The 23247-nt window shown below is 36.2% G+C and overlaps 1 protein-coding gene across 1 annotated transcript in view; it reads left to right on the top strand.

The window, feature by feature from the left end:
• Window positions 1-23247, top strand: part of LOC129253191 (irregular chiasm C-roughest protein-like) — a 215594-nt gene that overhangs the window by 113945 nt on the left and 78402 nt on the right. Inside the window, exons 12-13 of the mRNA XM_054891468.1 lie at window positions 4758-4871; window positions 16130-16163. Of these exons, the coding sequence (XP_054747443.1) occupies window positions 4758-4871; window positions 16130-16163 (148 nt within the window). The remainder of the gene's footprint in view (window positions 1-4757; window positions 4872-16129; window positions 16164-23247) is intronic.

A 23247-nucleotide genomic window follows, 5' to 3' on the forward strand; every position in this document is an offset into this window, starting at 1 on the left:
ACTTCTCTAGCGAAGGAATATGGGGTAGCCAAGTCCACCATAAGTCTTATAAAAAAGAAAGATAAGGCAATTTATGGCTTGCACTAACGCTACCGGCAACCATAAGCTTAAACTTCTCGTTATTGACAAAGCAAGAAATCCTCGTGTTTTCAAAAATTTTAACTGTCCGGTGGAGTACAAAAATTCCAAATCAGCCTGGATGACTTCGGCGATTTTCAAAGACTGGTTTCATAATTCGTTCGTGCCGCAGGTAAAATCCAGATTCATTAAAACATTTTTTTTAACCAAGTTAAATGACTTTAATATTTAGGTAAGAAAATATTTGAAAGATGGGGGACTACCTGAGAAGGCTCTTCTTCTAATTGATAATGCCCAATCACATCCCAACGAAATCGAATTAAAGTCCGAGGATGGTTTAATTTTAACTATGTTTTTGCCGCCGAATGCGACACCATTGATCCAGCCAATGGACCAAAATGTAATTCGTATAACGAAACTATACTACAGAAATTTTCTACTGGCTTCCATTTTCAACAATCGATCGAAAAATCGATATCGATGACTGTTTTTTTAACATAGCACACTCAATTGATAAGTCGAACAAATTCGATAAATCGAACAGCGCCTGTTTTAATTAGTTCGAGTTATCGCGAGTGCACTGTATTTTTATACTACCTTATGTTACTTAATTAATAAGTAGTCGTACAACGCATACGTAAACTATGGAACATTATTAAACAAATAAAAATTAGTCCTCGCACGCATAGTTTAATGTCGCCTGCACACAAATTGTTGTACAACTACAATTAATTTTACACTTAATTTTCCTATGCGTTCACTCAAACGCTTATCGCTAATTTGTTTACATCTTATCAGCAACATCTAGTAATTGACATTTTACAACAGTAATTTAATTTAACTTAATCTAATTTGCATAAATTAATTTTTGCGATTTGACGTCGACTCAACTGCTACCTTATCTTTTTTGCTCACTTTTATGCATAAAATTATGCATGCCCACCGCTTACTATTTATGCATATGAACGACCATTAAGTTGTAATTTGCTTGTCTCTATTTGCGATAAGAGCCATCATGCACACCGCCACCCCACCCAACGCCAACCACACTGACTGGTTTATACATGCATTCGCGTGCTTTCATTTGTGTTTGTGTTTATGCATGTTATGTTATGAATTTCGTAGAAAAATTGCACAAATTTTGTTGTGTATATATAAACTTTTTTCGTTCACGTTTTGAAGTTCGCCCGCACATTTCATTTATCTGCATCAAGATAATTAGTTGAGAAATATAGGCGTTGTTGAAGTTAAGTTATTGGAGCCACAAAAAAAATATGAATTATTGCTAATAATAACAATAATAATACAGAATGTCATGCACAAATGGCGTTACTGAAATTTAAAGGGCGCGAGGGCGTATGAGTAATTTAATATTTCTTCAGGAGAAAAAACAGTGGCCTTAGCGTATGAGTAATACTATCTCACAACTAAGAGCAAAAACTAGACCATCCAAGGCCGAAGCCATGCAATTAGCGGCTCAAAATTGAAGTGCTCACGCCATTGGCTGCCTGCGAGCGGCATTTCCGAGCGGTTAAGCGATGCTGCTCAGGTATAGAACCAGTTTTAATGTTTTTTAGTCGCTGAGCAACAAGAAATAAACAATTGTCGAACGTTAGTATAGATCTATTAATTTCATATATACAAAGTCGATTGCTAATGTGGCAAGGAAAGTTGCCTAATTTTAACAACTCTCCGCTCCAAAATGATGCTCAGTAATAAGCCGCACGCCACTCAGCAACTCATCGCTCAGCAGTTCACGGCTCTTTGCGTAGTCTAATCATTAATCGACTTAATTTGCATGTGACTAACATTCTATTAATCTGTATACGAAACATAAAATAAGTGCACAAGTTGTTTCTAATAGAGATCACACCTCGCAGGCAAGTGTCGGTAGAAGAGGCGATAAAATTGTAGATCCTTCCACTTAAGGAGCTACTAAATTTCGAATCAAATTATATACAATAACTTTGAAATTCATTCACGATTCCAAATTTTGAAATAGAGTTTTTAACCCATTTTTAGAAATTTTTTCTTTCCAATTTTTTAGAATCAGATACGAAATTTTTGTCCAAAAAAGTATTTTTTATTCTAAAAGAATATACAGATAAAAATGTCAAAATGCATCTAAAATATTCAAGTTGAAGAACCTCTAAATCTCAAAATTATACACCTATCAAACTTCAATTTGAATGAATTCATTTGTATTTCGAATGGTAAAATGTAATATGACGTTAGAATTTCATGTGAATCTATGTCGTCAAAGCAAATGCATAAGGCGTCAGAAAAAACCATAGGCCATGGGTCCATCTAAATGGCATTTTCTAATAGGAATAACATTTAACAAAATGTATCGCGCCGCACGTATGCGGCTGTTATATCTCTGAGAAAATCTGTGACATCGGGGCGTATGAGTGATATTTTGCTTGACTTATGAGGTTTTCATACTTAATTTAATAAAACCCTAGCCGCTAAACTGAAAGACTTAAATTTTTTTCGAGGACAAAAAATGAAATTAATTGTTTTAAAATGGGAAAAAACTATATTAATTTCTTAGTATACCTATATTAATATATTGTCTGTCCGCCTTTATTTTTTATGACTGCCATAATTCGTGTTGGCATGCGAATCTCCGTGCCTGAAACACCCAAATGAAGAAAAAGTTTTTTCTAATAGTGGTCGCCCTTTGGCAGGCGATAGCAAGCTTTATTTCTGCAATGAAAAAGCTCGTCATAAAAAAACCATTTGCCGTTCGGAGTTGGCTTTTTTTCTTCGTTTTTGCGGATGAGGTGGAAAATGCCTAATGCACCTCATTACAAAAGTCTATACCTATGTGCCTACGTCCAGGTCCCACTTTTTTGCACGTAGAATTCTTTCCGCGAAACCACTGATCATCACCCAGGTTTCCTCGCTGCTTATCATCGAGCCTCAGCTGCGTAGACGTAGGGATATCAAACGCATATATGGCTGGAGAGATGGTGTTCACTACGGCGAAGGGGTTCATGAACAAACCCGCGTGCCAAAGAAAATTCCAACGCATCACGAAAGTGAATACACCAACGATCACGTTTCCTCGCTGCTTGTCAATTGTCGTGACCGACTGCATTCCAGCGATCGACGTTCGTGTTCCCAACGTATGCATTGGAAGAATATGTGTTCAGCGTCATCTTTGGCGGTTCGCTTTTCCCTATTTTGAACAGGTATTTCTAGAAATATCCGTGCCTCGAAAGCATTTGTGTTGAAAAAAATTGACTTCGCCGAAGCCCCTGTAAGTCTTTTATAAACCTAGCCATCCATCTGCCGCGTGTTTCGTTAATCCAGCGGTCTTGCCATTGTCTCTTTAGTGTCCCTAACTTTTTCCTTTCAAAAGCTAGTAAGTTCATCGGTATTGATGGGAGGAGGAGAAGGAAAGGCCTTAAACTGAAAAAATAATGACTACTTCTGAGCAAAAATACATAGAACTCATAAAAAACCCATTCTGATCAAACAAATAACAATTCATTATTTTCGAGCGAAAAAAGCACTCGAAAATAAGATCTATTTTTGATCAAAAAAATATAACTCGACGTGTGGTTATATTTTCTGAGCAATATCAATATAAATTTTGATGAAACTCATAATGGGTATTATCTCTGGTAAAAAGCAGATAGTTATTTTACTACATTTATATTTACAATACATTTCGAAACTAGAAAAAAATGGTATGCCCTACAGGCAGCTCCAAAATTGTTCCAAAAAGTTTTTCTCTTGCCTAAATAGAAACAGAAATTCATTCCTTTTTCCATTTGCACTCTTTTTATAGTATCATCCGGATTCGGTTACTGGAACTGCATATTTGCAAGCTTTTTAATTTTGTATTAATTTTTATTTTATTTATTTTCTAGATGATAATCAACAAATTTATATTTAGTTTTCTTTTTATTTTTATTATTTTTTTTATTATTTTTTTCTTAGTAATAATGAGTTAGTTTAAGCTTATTTTTTTTTTTTTGTTGTATTTTAGTTATTAGTTTTTAAGTTCTTACAAATGCATTTTTTTAGAGCCAAAAATGTAACTTTTTAGCAGAAAAATATCGAAAAACTGACAAAGGACTTTATTAAGTGGCCAGCAGCTGTTTGCTTGTACATATCAATGTAGTTTAGTATATTAGAAACAAATGCTAATTTATCATACGACAACCAATTAATCACACCCATCACACTGCTCACTTGTCTAGTAAAATTAACCCGCCTACTGCCATTTGGAAGTATTTTTAATCTAAATATTTTTATATTTCTTTTTTTCACGTTCCTCGCCTTCGCATTTTTCATGCCGCATTCTACGTAATTGGCTGCGTGGAAATTATTTGTTTTCCATTGCTGAAAAAAATAAACAAATGAATGTGTGTGCCATCAATAATGGCTATATATAACTGCAACAAACAACAACAACAACCTACGATTTAATAAATGCATTTTAACCGCCGTGTTGTTGGACGATGCCTCTGGTGCACGTGCCCGCCACAATTTCGCCGATAATAAATGTCAAAAATAAAACCTGCATCATCAACGTACAACTGCCACATGCCACATACACACACTCACGCACACCCACATACGCTGGTATGCCTACCACATCTGCCGCATCCATCATCACTATCATTGGCATCGCGAACGCGTGCGTTGCATCCATATCGACACAGAACCCCTGGAGATGAGCTATTTGCTTGGCATCGCCGGTGGCTGCTTGGCCGCGATACTGATTTTAATCTGTCTTTGCATTTATGCGGTGCGCAGCAAAAAGTGTTGCTTCAAGGGTAAGTTTGTGTGCATGCAAGTGCTGTCCAATAGTTACGTATTTTTAACGAGAAAATTTTTTATCAAAATAAATGTATATGTAAGTGTAAAATTTTTATATAAATATTTGCATACATACGTAGGTATGTAAAGCAAATCTGGTACACGTAAGGGTATATGAATCTGTATCAAATAATGCATTCAATTACATACAGCCACATGAATACATATTTCTTACTACATACATATATTCGCTGCTATCTGTGTATGTACATACATACTTGTATGTGTATGTGTTGTCTTTGCTCCTCGCATTTAATTAACATTTTTCGCTACTTTCACTCTTCACATGCCATTGTAAACAGTCGCTAGCAAATATTTTTCGAACTATCGACGAATATCTTAACTGCTGCTCTCTCGCCTCCATTCTCTGCTCATTTCGTGTAGTGCCCTCTCTGAAGTATTTCAAGTATTTTTAATTAAAATGCTTTCTTCGCACACTTACTTGCATGCATACATTCATACGCATTCACATAATTAATCATATGCATAAGTAACTGTAGTTGTTGCTCATTTTTTGGCGCATTTACGTTCTGTGCTGTCTTCGCTCAACTCTGCTTTCATCCAAATTGTCAAAGTATTAAATGATGAAGGTGTGGAAAATAATGTATTTGGTACAAACTTTTGGAAGCTTGATATGGCTAAAATGTTTCAATGATTTTTGGCGCATATTCTTTAAAATTCCGCTACAAAACTTGTTGTAAAACTTTTGACTAAAATTCTTGAACTTTTGATGAGAATTTGTTTAAATCTATGGCTAGTTGCGACGTCCTGTTGGAACCAAATGTCGTCGACGTTTCGCTGATTAACTTTTGAAATCACACATTCACTCAGCATGGCACGATAGCGCTAGGCATATACGATAATGGTAGTTCCTTCCATATTTCGAAAGAAATAAGAGCCGATGATGACGCCAATACTCTGTAAACTTCGCGAACAGATTTATTTATTCAAAGTCAATTCCCGCAATTTGGAAGCATCGTCCTGGCGTTCAAGGATTCAGGATGACTTGCTAAACATTACTGAACAGAAATTTCAACACATTTTGCCTCTCTCAGCTGCCAAACCAAAGCTATCAGTATCGAGGTATTTTGTACCTATAAGCAGTACGTCGAAAAAGCCGCTTAAAAGTATGCTTCAAAAATGTCTTTCATGAGCAGTGAAATGTAGCGGAGGTGGCCACATTTGGAAGCAGTGGATTGGTTGCTTACTTATGTAATTACTGTATGTTAAATTGCGTAAGCGGCAATTAGCGCCTTGGGTTCGTTGTTTGTACGTTCGAAATTAATCGGGGAATGCCTGACTCTAAGGCTAACAAAGCTGCAACTCTCGAATTTGGTAGGAATCCTTATCGCACATTGTCTGGTGTCCATGCGGTGACACTTGGGATTGCTTCAAGTCCTTTTTGCATCAACTGTATGGGAGGATGAGGTGGAATCATCACAGCACCTTCTTCTTAACTGCCCTGCGCTCGTTAGGCAAATGTTTAAATAACTTCGGATAATTTACACCTTCCAATATGACATCCAATAGTTGTAGTGTAGCAGTGTCCCCCTCATACGTTCTAATCGAAATTTCAATATTCTCCAGAGCTCCGTGAACTTCAAATATCTTTGAATTTTATTTAAAAAAAGGGAAAAAATAGAATCGCACCATTTCAAGCATTTTTCATCTCCATCAAACAGATTACTCCACCTCCACTTCCTGTCTACGAGACGTCGTTTGGTCGTTTGCCAGCAATCATTTAATTCATTAAAAGTCTTTACTCACCACTACCCAATTTCGTTAATTATATTTCGTTTATTAACAACCTGTTTGCAAACAAAAACAAAAAACAAATAAAATTTAGTGAAAGAGAGAAATCAAATCTAAATGGAAGTGAAAATAGCACTCGAATTGGAATTTCAAAATAGCAGAGATGTTAATGAATGTGAAAGGTTTGCAAATGCAAAAGCAAAAACAAAACAGTATGAAAGAGAAAAATGGATGTAAAGCGAAAAAATGCGAGTAACCAAATTAACATCAACACAAACAATTAACAGCACAAATAATGTTTATTAATTACGTGTGCGATGGACCAACAACAACAATAACCAGAGCAGCGTTAAAGCACTGCTTCTGCTGCAAATAAAAAATAACAACAAAAAATGCATCCTGTTACGCTGCTTTGCTGCCATACGCTACCCGCTGCCCGTTTCTTTTCCGGTACGCCGCCTTTGCTGGCTGCCATTTTCACTGCCGTTGGCTACGGACGCGCTAATTACAAAAACAACGCATACAGAAACAATACCAAAGCTAAAATAATGGTATTTAAAAGCAAAAGCAACCAAAATGTGAACATTGGGAAAGGGAAAAACAAGAGTTCAGCATCAAAGTTGCCCATACCTTTGCTCTTAGAGGCGACAGCGGCGCTTTAGTGAATCCTTTTTGGGCATCTTTTTTTCATATACTTTTATATAAGCGCGCGCGTATACATACACACACATACATATACACAAATTTTCCTTTTAAGCATCAAAATAAGCAAATAAAAAACAGCAAAACCGAAAAAAAACACCAAAAATTTACCAACAAAAGCGGAAAAACAATGAATTGTGCCATAAAATTTTCATTAATGCTTTTCCAGCCGCATTAAATAAAAGAAAAGCGCCCGCAGCTAACAAATGAAATTTTATAGTATAAGCGTACAAGGCGGACAATTTTTGCGTTATTTTTCATTTTTTTTTTTGTACAATACTCGCCTTCGCACTGTCCACCATTGGCGCTGCTATCAGCTCCAGTGTTACCAGTGCTACCAGTGTCGTTGTACTATCTTCATACTGGCAGGCAGGCTCTTTAACTTGTTTTTGCGCTTTTTGGTGTTGCTCTTGCTTATATCACCTCTACTGCTGCTTCGTATTGTCATATCATCGCTTCCGTTTTGCCGCTAGCTGCCGGCTGCAGCCGTGCGCCATTCTGTCATTCGCCGTTTCCGTTTCCGTTTCCGTTGTTCATCGTCGTTGCCAGTGTCCAGTCATAACGTCGATTCCTTTGCTGTTATCGCATACGCCAAGATGGTCATTGCAGCTGCTGATGGCTCAGAACTGGGGTCATTAACCACATCGTAGTGACAAGCTGACAGCCGCTTTTGGCAGTGTTGTGTTTGCTCTAAGGAAATAATGAAAGCGTAAAGGGAGTTGAGTGGATGTGTGCACTTTAGTGCTGCTCTTTAATGGTCATTTAAGATACAAATAATATTTGAAATCAGCTTGTTGCAAAAATTTTTAAAGCATTAGTTTCAATTCTGGTGCAATATTTTACTTTGGAATTTCTTTTTTTAGGCTAAAGCGCGTTTCCACAAATTGTCTTCTTTCTAGTTCCACAAGTATTTTCACCTTCATAACTGTTATTTAATAATCTCGTGTCCTTAGTATAAAATGCGGAAATCGACAGCCTCAACTTTCCTCCATAATTTATTCTGACTCGCATCTTTATTACTCAACTCAATTTAAGCTGCTTCTTGATCTGTAGTTCACCACCAGATCGTACAGCGTATTTGAGAATATACCATCGTCAGACTTTATTTCACAGCATTTCCTTTACTTATAGCCATTCCGACTTCAGTCTCTGTAACTAAAATGCTGCGCCTTTAAGCAGGGAGCATATTTTCAGCCTTTTTTAGCTACCGTTGGCTTAGGCCATTCTCTTCTTCTTTGTTGACGCGATAACCAGTTAAGCGATTTTGCTCGAGCTTAACAAAGGGCACCAATTGTTTCTTTCTCGGGCTAACCGGTGCCTGTTTCACACACCAAGTGAAGCCCCAAGTCCTTCTCCACCTGATCTTTCCAACCCAGAGGAAGATTTTCTTTTCCCCTGCTACCTCCGGCTGACACCGCATCGAATACTTTCAGAGCCGGAGCGTTTGTTTCCATTCGAACGACGTGATATAGTCAAGGGAAACCACTGCATCTTTATTCGCTGCGTTATGTTCTATCCCCTACGATACTCGCCGTCGCCTATGTGCAAAGGTCTAAAAATCTAACGCAAAATCTTTCGCTCAAACACTGCAAGAGACCCCTATTCGGATATTGTCATCGTCCAAGCTTCTGTGCCATACGTTAGAACGGGCATGATGAGATTCTTACAGAGTGTTAGTTTTGTTCGTCAATTGCCTACTTAGTCCAAAGTAGCACTAGTTGACAAGAGAGATTCTCCGTTGGATTTCAAGGCTGACATTGTTATCGCTGTTAATGCTGGCTCCTAAATAAACGAAGTTTTGCACAAACTTGAAATTATAACTGTCAACAGTGACGTGGGGGCCGATACGCGAGTGCGCCGACTGTTTGTTTGATGACAGGAGATACTTCGTTTTGTCCTCGTTCACCACCAGACCCATTCTCTTTGCGTCTTTATCCAGTTTGAAAAGGCAGAATTAACAGCGCGGTTATTAAGCCCGAAAACGTCAATCTCTTCGGCATCCGCCAGCAATTGTACGCTCTTATGAAAAATTGTGCCTGAGCAATTAAGTTCTGCGGCTCATACGATCTTTTTCAGCATTAGGTTATAGAAGTCACACGACAGCATATCACCCTGTCTGAAACATAGTTTGGTATCAAACGGCTCGGAGAGGTCCTTCCCAATTCTGACGGCGCTGCTGGTATTGAGCATCGTCATCTTGCATAGACGTATTAGTTTTGCGGGGATACCAAATTCAGACATCGCGGCATACAGGAAACTCTTTTTCGTACTGTTGAATGCAACTTTAAAATCGACAAAAAGATTTATGCATCGATTCTCCTTTTACGAGTCTTTTACAAGCCTTAGTGTTTTATGAGTGGTCGAGTATAGAAGCTAGTACGATTCTTCTGCATGCGTTCCAAGCAGCTATTAACTTCCGGGCTTCGCTCCAGTATCCTTTGGGTAGCTCCTGAACATCCGTTTGAGAGCGAGCTAATGTGAGAAATGAAGCAACGCAGGACATCTGGTTGTGAGCTGGGCTTGGAACCCGCCACGTAAAATTGTGAACGCTCATTTGAAGAATTCTGCACGTTCATTTCGCACATATTCTTACGCTCTTCCAATCAGTCGTTGTTCAGACGTCAGCGAAGCAACATGAATGGTAACTAAGTTGATTATTTTCGTATATCACCAGCACAATCTCAGATTTTTCGTAAGCAAACCGCTCTCATATACCCAGTAACGTCAGCAAATCAGCTGCTTCCTTGAAAATCGCTACGAGCCGGTTAACGGGCAGATATTGGGCATACCTCTGCATTTTGAGCGTAGAATTCAAAATCGAAAATTTTATTAAAATTTATTTATATTTTTAAGATAATATAAGTTGTAGAATTAACGCGAGTTGTTCTAAATTGAATTGTGCTGCATTGATTTGCGGTTAGGAATAGTAATTTATTTGACTAAACTGTGGCAAAAGCGAAATATACAGACATGCTTGCAAGTATGTATGTGTGAGAAGGTTAAACAAATAAAAATAAGCAATGTACAGTGTAGTATGTAAAATTTTTCTAAAAATAAGTGGAATTAGTTAATATATATTGCGATGAAACCACAAAATAATAAAAACAGGTTTTTCTGATAGTTGTCGCCCTCGGTAAAGGCAAACCTCCGAGGTTATTTCTGCCATAAAAAAGAAAAATAAGAAATCATTTGCCGTTCGGAGTCGACTTAGTACGCGCCTATCATTTATTTATTTTTATTACGATATCCAAGTCCCCAAGACTCACAGCTGTATGATATCGGCTTTAAACACATGCCAAAGGTTGCATTCAGAGAGCATTTAGAGCCGCTGAACTATGCAATAGTACTGATATGATGTAGTACAATACTAATATACAAGAATTCTCTCGAAAATTTCAGAAATTTTTAACCGAAGTGTGTTGAACTTCAAAAACTTGGAAATTCCTTTCCATATCCAATCACTCTTTAAAATTAAATTACATTAACTTCATATCAATCAATTTTGTGGCTATGTTCACCTTTCTAAATCCCGCTTATGCACTCTCACCTGTTTCTCTTCACTCTTTACTTTATGTTTTTAAATTTCTAAAAGCTTTTCTCACTTATATAATTGATTAGTTTCTTCTGATGGCAATACATCTTTGTTGAGTCCGAAAATTTCATTGCAAAATAGTTCAGCAAAGTGTGTGTGATTCTGTGAAATGTATGTGGCTATGTGTGTAAAAACTTTAGGTAAGGTTTGTGTGATGCATGAGACAGCTCATAAATGATAAATATAAAGAAAAAGAAAAAAAATGTTGTCAAGAAAAATAATAAAAGAATATGTATATGTTTAAAATCTTCTACTTACATCACTGAAGTTGGAATACAAATAAACATAGTGATCAGATAAGAAAATAGCAGTTAACTTTTAGTATTCGGTACACTGGCTTGTAAAACGTTCAACAAATTAACTATTTCCACCTGAAAATATGTAGTGTGACTTAACTATTCAAAGCATACCAGAAAAGATACAAAAGGTAGCTGCCTTACTTAACAAGCAGCGCTGCCTTCTACCCCATCAAAGCACCTGAGATCTATTGAACTTTCTCCCGACAAACTCCAGGCTAATTGCATGACAGTCAAACTAAAAGCTTGCCATCCCTGGAGAAATTTCAGATTTGAACACTCAAAACTTATCTGAGCCCTTCCAGGAACACACAGGGGCTTAGAAAAGATATTAATGGGATAACGTTAAGAGCCCTGGGCCGTGGTCAGTGGGTCACTGAAAGCTCAGTGCGTGGAAATGGTATCGGCGAATTTCTCTTACCAACAAATTCTACTATGGGCTAAGTAGGCAATTGAGTAGTAACGTCCACTCTCAACGAATAAAGATAACACAAAGCTAACGCTTGTAATTCTCTCGATGACGGGTCCGTTGGAGTGTTCGAAAGAGAGATTACGCGGGAGATTTTTGGATCTTTGCACGTTGAATATCGCAGGCGATGGAACAGTGAGCTGTATGGGCTTTACGATGACATAGGCATAGTGCAGCGAATAAAGACTGGCTGGCTAGGTCATGTTGTCCGAATGGATACAAATGCTTTGACTCTGAAAATTTTCGATGTGGTAGCTGCTGGTGGTAACAGAAGAAAAGCGAAGCATCCCTTGTGGTATGTCTAACTGACGACGGCTAGCACGAGGAAGAAACGGCATGCGCGCTTTGCTAAACTCAGCCTAAATCGCGTCAGTCAAGAAGAAAAAGTGACATTCATTCAAAAATGCTGCAACTGCACCTAAGCTGAAGGCTACCTGACTATTGCAGTGTCTTTCAAAATTAACTAATTACTATAAATTACACTGCGTTGAAGGTCAGAGACTCATCCGTGGTAGCACAACCGATCGCTATGAAATCTGGCAGTCGAGCTGCCATAAAATCTCTACAGTGCAAAAATACTTCATTGCAAACTAGAGTGGAATATTGAGCTATTCTAAATAAGTTAGCTAAGCAGTGCATCGCGCATATTGTCTGAGTAAGCTACACACAGAAGTATTTCAGGAAATAAAATTGCACATGAGCTGGCTAGGAGGCGAACTGATCTGAAAATCAGTCGGTTAAATCTGCGCAGTATCTTAACATCATTTTATTCTCAAGAAAGCTCTGTTCAAGAAAAGTTTTGAGAAAGAGAACGGAGCCTATTCGTGAGTTAATTAGATAGATCACTCATCAATCTAAACCGACCTTCGATTACTACAGTGGTTGATATCATTCCCGGGCACTGCCTAATAAGAGCACAAGGGAAACGTATGGGTTTTCTCTCTTATGACTTCTGTCACAGCTGCATAAACGAGGAGAAAGTGAAGATTGTGGAGCGCCAACTAAGTAGTCCAATCGCTTAAAGAATGCAGTCAGAAGCGCAGGATGAATATTTAGCCTTCTGATTCTCACAAAATCCTTTAGTGCTGACTTTTATTTACCAATTAAAATAAATTTCCCCAAACAATTCTGTTTGTACATCATGTGCAAACACCAGCTCTTGAACTTTGGCATGCTCTAGGGGATTTTCAAAACGCGCTTAACCAAATTTCTGAATGATTCGGTGATAAATTATTTTAGTCTTTTTCCATTTCCGCATTTAGCTTCCGGGTTCTTTTTTTGTTGCAGTATTGTACTATTTTTGGTATTTGTGTTAATTTGCTTCTTGTTTTTTTTTTTTTTTTTTTTAGTTTTAGGCGTGCAACCTTTTGTGTCAAGTTTGGCAGATAACATCAACAGCGCACCTCAATCCCTGCGTTCCCCTCAATTGGTATTCGCTATCTTTTAGGGCCTTAACTGACTATATTTAGCGTCCTTTGCATTCTGCTGTTGTGAAAGGTTGACGTCTCCCGTGAGGCATATCGATCGAAATACCAACACTAATTCCTTAGCTGTCAATCAAGCTGTGAATTTGACAACAGCGACTATAGCAAAGAATCCACAGCCTCAGCGTAAACATAGCAAGCGCGTGCTGCTGCTGCTCAAATTTCAAACACACCGAGTTTAGGTATTTGTTTTTTTTTTTTTTTTGAATGCTGACGTTGCTGTTAAAGTTTAATTTAACTCCAAAAATATGAGTATTCAATGGAGAAAACGAAAGGTATCAGTCGAAGTTTTATTTATACCCATTGCACGTTTTTGTACATATAACTGCGAGGTATCGATGAACTCAATTCGACCTTTGAAAGTGAAGCGCTATTAAATGGCTCAGCGTATTGGGGGTATACGGAATTTGGTACTTTTATTTATTTATCAAAATTATAAGTTGTGAGTTTAAGGCATTTTTAGGTAGAAATGTGCATATATCTATATTTTATAAAATAAAGTTAAAAAATATGCACACTTGTTCGCTAACAACTATGGACAGAATACTCCGATTTGCACAGAATTTCTTGTATTTTAAAGCTGATCTTTTGTGGAAGGTTCTTTTCGACAAAAATTGCATAAGTTTACAAAAAGGGCATATCTATAAGCCAGAAAATGTTAAAAACTCATAAAATTAATTCCTAACTGCAAGAAATCCAAAATTAATCAACTCACCCCAATAGGCGCAGGACTCTTAAAGTAATGGGGACTCCACGCCATTCAGTTTCCAAGCTCGTAGCTGTGGTCATTGGACGATTAGGCACATGCGCAGAAATACTAGGTTTACCATTTAATCCCCATTGAAGAATTTGTGAGGGCCCTTCAGAGATGCAGACTGTTGAGCACTTTCTCTGTAAATTTGAAAAAACAAGCTTTCTAGCGTTCCTGTCAAAGAGCGCATAATAGAAACTTGACACGTCTGCAATTTAGTTGTCTCGATGCTACGTCGGCTTCAAGCGTTTATTGCTGCTAACGGTGGTCCAAGTATACATATATTAGTTTGGGAAAAAGAAATCTATTATTTTCTCGGTAGATGGATGTAGTGATCGATATTTTATAAAGCATCGATCAAACAATTTACAGTTTATGCTCGTTATCAAGATGGCATTTCATACTACAAAAATTATCTTGCTGTTTTTGTTTTTTTGGTTCCATTCCGTTGTGAGTTGTTAGTTGAGGGTGTTAACATTGGAAGTCAACAAAAAGAAAATTAGGTATATTTTTCAGTTTTTCTTTGATAAATGCGTAAAGGCGTTAATGCAATCAGGCCGCTAAAATTGTGAATAGTGGTTATGGGGCCAATACTGTAACAGCTAATTACGTGCAATTTTGGAGTCGTCGATTCCGTTCCGGAAATTTTTTATATTAAAGATGCACCTTCGAAAGGCTGGCCCGTCGCCGAAAATGTCGATAAAATCACAGACATAATCGAAGTTGACTGGTATGTCAGTAGTCGTAACATCACCCAGAAGCTAAAGATCGACCATAAAACAATTTTAAGCCGTTTGCGCAAATCTGGTCTCAAAAAGAAGCTCGTTGTTTGGTTGCCACACCAATTAACACCAAGAAACATGATGGATCGAATTTCCATCTGCGAAACCTTGGCCAAGCGGAATGAAATCGGCCCAGTTCTTAAACCGATGGTAACTAGGGATGAGCAATCGACAATATTGAGCGAAAGGGATCGTGATCAAGAGGTGGGGAAGCAGCTGAAATGGTGGACAAACCAGAACTAACGGCAAGGAAAGTTCTACTGTGTATTTGGTGGGACTTGAAAGGAATCATTTATTATGAGTTGCTTCCGTATGGCCAAACACTAAATTCAGATCTCTAAAACTGGACCATTTGAAGCTTGCGATTGACCAGAAATGGCCGGAATCGGCCAAGATAAGATGTACTGTGTTAGATAAGGACTAGCTAAAAACTCCGGGGGGCTTAGTTGGGAAGTTTTATTGCGTCCGGATATAGTCCGGACATGGTACCAAGCGATTACCACCTTTTTCTCCCATTGCAAAACTTTCTGAGTGCTAAGAAATTTGTATTAAGAGAAGATTGTAAAAATCGATTACTAGAGTTTCTCGCCAATAAGGACCAAAACTTCTGTGAGAGAGGCATTATGAAGCGACCTTTAAAAAGTTCAACAAATTAGACAACCAAACGATGCATATTTGAGCCAAATCGGACAATGCGAAGCATCTTAAATAAAGTTTTGAATTCTACACAAATATAATGGATTTCTTTTTCCCCAAACTTATATCCAGGTGTATGTAAACTTTTGTCCATTACTGTATGTATCGAAATAAAATTATATTTGCTTATTTTAGCTACATAGAGCGTTTCACTGATATCCGAAAAATATATAATATATACCAGCATTAATACACAAGTTGAAAAATAATCTGCCTCGGAAACGTTCTTCCACTTAAATTTTGGTGCAAATTTTTATGAAAAAGAAACATTCTACCAACCATCTACCCTTTTCCATACATTCACACACACTTTTCCATGCTGCGAACCATTTCCGCATTGCACTCATCCATCACCAAAGATATGCGAATACACACATACCTACATACATATATACAATATATATAAATATAATACACATGTAAATGAATGTATGTGTGCTTCTGATAGGAGAGGCAGCCGGCAATAGCTAACAGCTAATTTTTACAACATTTTACAACATATTAATATGTGCATATTTATTAGTTTTTTCTTATATTTCTACTGTCATAATACATTGAATTTTTATGCAAATTTTACTAAAAACAATTTAACATCTTTCTTTTTTCTCTCTTCCTCTCTCTTAATTTTTCATTTCTATATTTCTTGTATTTTTTTGCCATTTTTCGCTCACATTTTTATTTCTGCTTACAGGTAGTTCCGGCTATAAATCATCAGATAAAGACAGGTAAGCTTGCAACGGTAGACACTTTTGTACATACAATTACATGCAAACATATGAACGCGCATCCTTTGCTACTCGAATCCTTTGCTGCTATGCCATTTTGGTGCAACAGCTGCAATTTGAAATTTACTTAGTGTTTACACAATAGCAACAACTCATCGGTGTAAATTGGGATGTGTGAGCGTGTGCGTGTGTGTGCAAGCTATGAGTACCGATATTCTAGTAGAAAAAAATGGCAAGATTAGACTCCAAAAAAAAGCAAAAATGTTTTGACACGTTGCTATTCATATTTACAGATATTCCTAAGCATAGGACAATGTACAGTTGCGAACACGAAAATAGCAGTACCAAAAAAACTTAGATTTTTTCAAAAAAATTCTAATCTACGAAACGATTGGAAAGTTTTTATTATTGTTTTGAAATATTATTCCATTTTTTAAATCAGTTCTATAACGAAAAACAAAACTTTTTATAACAAAAGACAGAAATTCAGTGTTGGCATTAAAGTAGCAGTGATCATAAATGTAAGTAACGCATTCTGAACAAGTTTATAAAAAAAAAATTAAAAAAAACTGCATAGACAAAGTGTCCAAATACAAAGTTGTAACTAATATTTAGTTGACTTTTCCAAATTTTTTATTACGGCAGCACAGCGAGAGTACATTGAATTCACCTCACATTGAAATTGAAATTTGATTTGGTCGAGCCAAGGAGCACCAGGAGATTTGATGGCTCCTAACACACTCAGGCTAAAAAACCCATTGTATTTAGAGCTCTGAAAAGAGGGTGACTATCTACCCTCTCTATCTAGGAGGAAAGGAGAAAAATATCAGAGCAAGAGATAGGAAAGAATAGAGACAAATACAGAGGTAGTTAGTCCTGTGAGAATTTTCCAGATTCTTTTGTAAATCTGTAAATATCATCCAGTTTTAGAGAACGAATATACTCGATCGCACGACATCGGAACCCAAAACTCGTAGCTCAGTGATATCCGCTTCCTCCAAGCAAGACAGGCACATTGGGTTCTCAATGATTCCATTGGTGGTCATATGCTGACCCCATGGGTTGTGTCCTGTAATAATACCGACCATCTACCGAACGTCTTTCCTTCCAAGTTTTAGTAGAAAGTTTGACAGTTTTTCTGTTCGGACTTGTCACAAAACACTTTGCAGTTCTGCAGCGTTCTAGACCGGACCATCGCTCTTTATGTAGATTGCCTACATTATCTCTTATCCAATTCATGATTCCTGCGTTACTAATTCCGATTATTGGCTCTGGCTCTTGTGGAGGAACCGCTGATCCACTGTTGGCCAATTCATCGGCAATTTCGTTTACTTCACGTTCTCCGAGGCCTTCAATGCAGCCTGACTGTCACTGAAAACTCCAATCTGTTTCCTGCTTCATCTCCACTCGATTATCCATTCGGGTACTTTCAGGATGGCAAAAATTTCCCTTTGGAAAACAGTTGCCATTTCACCCATAGCATAGTGATACTTATTACTAACATTTAAGTAGAACCTTTTTTCATTCTTCGAACCATCGGTAAAGAAAATATACGTACAACTTTTTTGAATGCACCTTGGATTACTCATTGACATCAAATTTCCTTTCAAATGAAACTGTGGGTATCAGGTCGTCTTTAGGTGCCAAAAATAGTTCTTACTGCTCAGATAGCAACTTAAAGCTTTCTCTGTGCCCCGAAGTTCCGTCTTCACATTGCTTTTATTGCTTCCTGTTGTATCTTAAGATCCAAGAGGAGCAAATCAAACATAGCATTTAGGGCATCGCCAGAGGTTGTACTCATGGCACCCGTAATGCATAAACATACACTTCTTTGTAGCCTCTATAGTTCCCGGAGAGTGTACTTAACCATTCTCCGTCGCCACCAAACCACAGAGGCGTAAGTGATGATTGGTGTGATAAGTGCTGTGTATATCCATAGGACCACAGCAGGTCTCAGATCCTGGGTTTTACCAAAGGCTTTGCGGCGTTGCTGAAAAATCCTTAACACGTGATTCACCTTCAATGAAACGTGTGTCTCCCAAGTCAGCTTCTTATCCAAGATTATTCTTAGATATTTATTTAACTTCATCGGAAAGACCAAGTGTCACACCTTTTAGTGTTGGAAAACTAAGTTCATCCAATTTCCGTTTTCTCGTAAACAAGACTATGGTGGTTTTGTTCGGATTGACGGTAAGACCTTGTCTCAGGCACCAGGTATCGCTTTTGTCCAAAATCCTCTGCACCTTCATGCAAAGCCTCCTTAGGGATTTTGCAGATCGTCCGTTGGATATCAAAACCGAGTCCGTGCATCTCCCCTAGTAGAGAGCTTTCGACGAAGCATCACAATAGCGGAGAAAGAACACCGCTTTGGGGGCATCCTTCCATCCTCATAGTGTTCACATCGCTGCTTCGTAATCTTCAGCCAGGCATCTTTAACAATTTCCCAAAGTTGTTGATTGTTACTCGGCTTGGTATTGTGTATAGCCCTTTTTAATTTCAATTTTCATAGCTGCATACTGCTAATCCAGCGTCCCATAGTCTTCTACTTACAGTTATGTCAGAAGCATTTAAGTTCACCTCTTTTCGAATTTGTACCTATACATACTGACTTCTGGCGATTCTCTTTGGGCCACCTTTCAATTCTGTGAGTGTCTTGCAGGGAAGTTTTTCGTTGTCCACCTCTTTTTTCCGGCTTTTCCACAAAATTGATTGCATTTGAAATCATTTTTTGAAATTTTTGAACATGAAATAATATTATATTAACATCTGCTCTCAATTTCAGAATCTGCTTTTGTTGTTCTGTGGTGCAGTGTTTCGTTCGACCCACTAAAATCAAAGCATAAGAAATATTTGCAAGACACTCACCAGAATTAAAAAAAAATATAAATAAAAAATAATAAAGTGCTTTCGTCTCAAACTGTGCAAAATTTTATTCACATTCCCTGCATAACCTTGAAAAACTAAAGGCACTACTATTGCAATATTGCACTTAAAAACATAACGGCGCCAATAAAGAACCGTTATTCACGTAATTGTCAAATTTAATCAGATAAACTCTACACATCTGAAATCCCTTAACTGTTCATAGATATTTGGTATTGAAGTTTTTTTTTTTTTTTTGTAAAATTTATAGGAAAAAAAAATAAATGACTTGAAAATAATTTTTAAAGGGCACTGCTAATTTCATGTTCACAACCTTATGCGCTTATGATTTTCTAATATTATATAATTGGTTGCCAGAAATACCCTACTCGTATGTTAGGGGGGAGAACGTGTATCCATTTTGTCAGAAATTTACAACACGGTCGTGTTTATCTTTTGCTTACGCTGAAAAATGTAAAAAATAGACATTCAAAAATTTTGTGTCTTGCACTCTAAAAATATCTACGATATACAAATATATATTATATATAAAATAACTCCTCACTTTGCCATTACTGTAATGACACAATACGAAAAAATTTTGATTTTTTTTAGTAATATGTATGTATGTATGTGCATACCATATCCACTTATACTCGTATTTTGGTACATTTTTTCTCACATAATTAAGTCACTTCATCGTATTCCCAATATTTTTTGTGCTACATTTTTTTCGTTAATTTTTTATAAAAATACAGTTCATGATATAGCAAAAACCTTATTATGTAAATCAAAGTTCCAGTCATTGTATAAAATTCACGAAAATTTAACAAATTACAAACCGAATATTGTCATCAATTTTTAACCTTTTAAACAGACTTTCTAGAAAATTTCTGGATATGCAGTTTTATAGCCTTTTATAGCCCATTCAATTTTAGTATAAGAGAATAACTCACTCAATTTTATTTTATCTTTTCATTTTTATTATATTTAATTTTATTGAATATTTGGTTGAAGAACAATGGAGGCTAGAATTACAAAATAAAGATAAAGATAATGGGACAAAGATAAAATTTAAAGGGTTACATACGTCCAGCAGCGTCAAAAATGCGCTAAGCGAAAAACTTTTTTAGAGGGAATAACAATAGAAATAAATATAAAAAACTGTTACACTTTATAAAAAAATTTATTTTAATTTTTCTTTACAAAAATTACTACATAAAAAATCACGTGACCCAAAGTACAATGAAAAAAGTTGCTCTACGGTCTGCATCATTTCTCCTTGAAATGTTGATGGATCTGTAAAAAGTAAAAAAATTCTTGTAAAATAAAGTTGTTGAGCCGAATTTTTGAATTTTGAAAAATTTAGCAATTTAAGGCATTTTAAAAAAAGATATGCGTTTTACGTCATAAATGTCACACTTTAATTATGTTTATAAATTTTTTTTATAAAATTATCAAAAATCCGGCTCGCAGCTATAAAGAAACCCCTTTCGAATATTAAAAAAAAACCCTTTCGAATATTAAAAAAAACCGCATCAAAAAATATTAAAAACTGTATGAGTTATCATGCAGAAAATAGTTTCGAGAAAAGCGAGTTTAAACTTTCAAGTGCATTTCGCTCGAGGTCGCGCGCCTCTAACGAAGGACAGCAACCTGTGCGCATCAAACTCTCGTCGGGCAGTTACATTTTCTACCACAACTTTGTATCTATGGGGAATTTTTACAATCGACTTGCACAGAAATTAGCCTAAAACTCTAAAGAATAATAATTTGTAAAAAAATCGATTTTTTGAAAATTCTGGATGATAGTAACCACTTAAAAATAGTTATAAAATTTCATGCATCAGTACAACATACAGACTAATACCATCACCCATAAAAAGGCAATAGAAACTAACAGTACAGAGCATCAACGGCAGATTTGAGCAGATCTTTGAGATGAAAACTCAATATAACTATTTTTTTGTTAGGTCTGATTATACTCCAAAAGTATGAGAACGATTAGTGCATGGAGATAAAATAAATTTTGAACACAAAGAGCTTTGTTGGATATTTAAAACTAAGCTGCCTGAGAAATTCATATGATGTTGAACATTTTCTTCCATATTTGCATGTAAAGCAGATGCTCGGATGTATTTTATTTGGAAGAAAATACCAGCAAACTGGATGTTAGTTTGATTCATAACTGAAAAAAATGTTTCTATGGAAGGGCTTCGGTTCTTAATTTTTATTTTATTTAATGTATTTTTTTTTTTTTTTTATTATTATTAAATTATTAGTATTAAGTTAAAAAAGAAAAGTAAATATCTTCTACAGGGTGGCACAAAACTAATCGCCCTATATTATTATTTGCTATGCGCCATCTGAGGGCGCAAAGTGCCGATACAAATAAATTCCATTGAGGTCGATTTGCAGCTTTTGGCTTTATCTACGCCCGAGTGAGCGATTCGTCAGATGTTGTGAATTCGTCGTAAAGGCTTCGTCTCCATGTTTCTTTTCGCCGTTCTCTTCAGCGAGATACTTGTGGATTTCAGTCTGGGAACATTCTATTGATGTCGGAACGATTTATAATTGTTGAAAATGCCATCGTACGTCAATCATATTTGTGAAATAGACAGCTGCAGTGAAAATAAAGATTTCCGTCTATCAAAGACATTTTTTTATTTAGTAAAAACTTTTTTCAACAACACAATTGAATGATTAATTTGCACCACCTTGTATTAAAAACACTAAAAGTTAAGCAAAAAAAATGTGTGTATGTTTGGTAATTAAATTATTGGAATTTGTTTTTTGGTCTGAAAACAAATTTGACTTAAACACAAATGTAAAATTTTTGACCTTAATCAAGTGAGAGAGAGTGCAAGTTAAGGAGTACGATGTCATAAGAGCAGTTGAATTGGGCAGCACACCTCTCTAACTCGAATCGCCATGATGGAATTAATTTTAGAAATAAGCTGCTGAAAACAAGCGGCCATTCGTAATCAAATTATAGTTGTTTTTATTTTCATGAGACTAAATTTAATCATTTGTTCCATTGTGATTTTGATTTAATTTGTTTTCATTGAAAATATGTTTTTTTTTAATACTTTTTGATATCATTGAGCGCAAGAAAATTCTGATTGCGCGCCTATCTATATAACAATTGCGCGACATATTTTTTATATGATAGAAAACGTTCAATACCGTCAGCAATAAAAAAGTTCAAAAATCAATGCTCGATTCTCAAAACTCGAACTTTATAACACCAAAAATTTTTTATGAATTTATTTAAATTTATTATAAATTTTTCTAAATATAAAAATAAAAATAATTTATTAAAATTTTTTTTAATTTATTATAAACTTATTTAATTATAAATTTATTCAAATTTATTATATATACTAAAATTCGATGGACTTTAAAACGGCATAGCGAAAATTGTTCCAAACATTCTGATTAAATAGTTTGAGACTTTGATTTTTGAAGTTTTAGTACGAGAATTAATTATGTTTTAAATTTTTAAAATTAATATTAATATTTAAAATTATTATTAATATTCAAAATTAATAAAATTAATTAGTTTAAAAATTATTGAAACTAATATATATAAAAAGCAAATAAATTATGAAAACTTGTCCATAAATCTCCGTGCTTTAGTTATGAAACGGCGGCGGCCGTGACCAATGAGTTGGCGCGTGACTGCCATTCCGAATTCAGAGAGAGAACGTCGGTTCAAATCTCTGTGAAATATCAAAATTAAGAAAAAGTTTTTTCTAACAGCGGTCGCCCCTCGGCAGGCAATGGCAAACCTCCGAGTGTATTTCTGCCATGAAAAAGCTCCTCATAAAAAATATCTGCCGTTCGGAGTCGGCTTGAAACTGTAGGTCCATCCATTTGTGGATGAACATCAAGACGCACACCATATATAGGAGGAGGAGCTCGGCCAAACACCCAAAGAGGGTGTGTACGGGTGTATTATATATATATATGTGGGCAAAAAGTAAGGCGAATTTGGTTGTAAAATGAAAAATCTTTATTTATTCTTATAAATCAATTTCATCCCCTTCAAAATAAACCCCTCGATGAAATACACTTATGCCAACGATTTTTGCAATCCCCGAAACATGCCAAATAGTCCATTTCCGGTATAGCCATCAGCACCTTCTTCGATTCAGCTTTTATCTCCTCAATCGACTCGAAACGCGTTCCCCGCAGTGGTCTCTTGAGTTTTGGGAATAGT

The sequence above is a fragment of the Anastrepha obliqua genome, chromosome 1, assembly GCF_027943255.1.
Source record: "Anastrepha obliqua isolate idAnaObli1 chromosome 1, idAnaObli1_1.0, whole genome shotgun sequence".
Taxonomy (NCBI): domain Eukaryota; kingdom Metazoa; phylum Arthropoda; class Insecta; order Diptera; family Tephritidae; genus Anastrepha; species Anastrepha obliqua.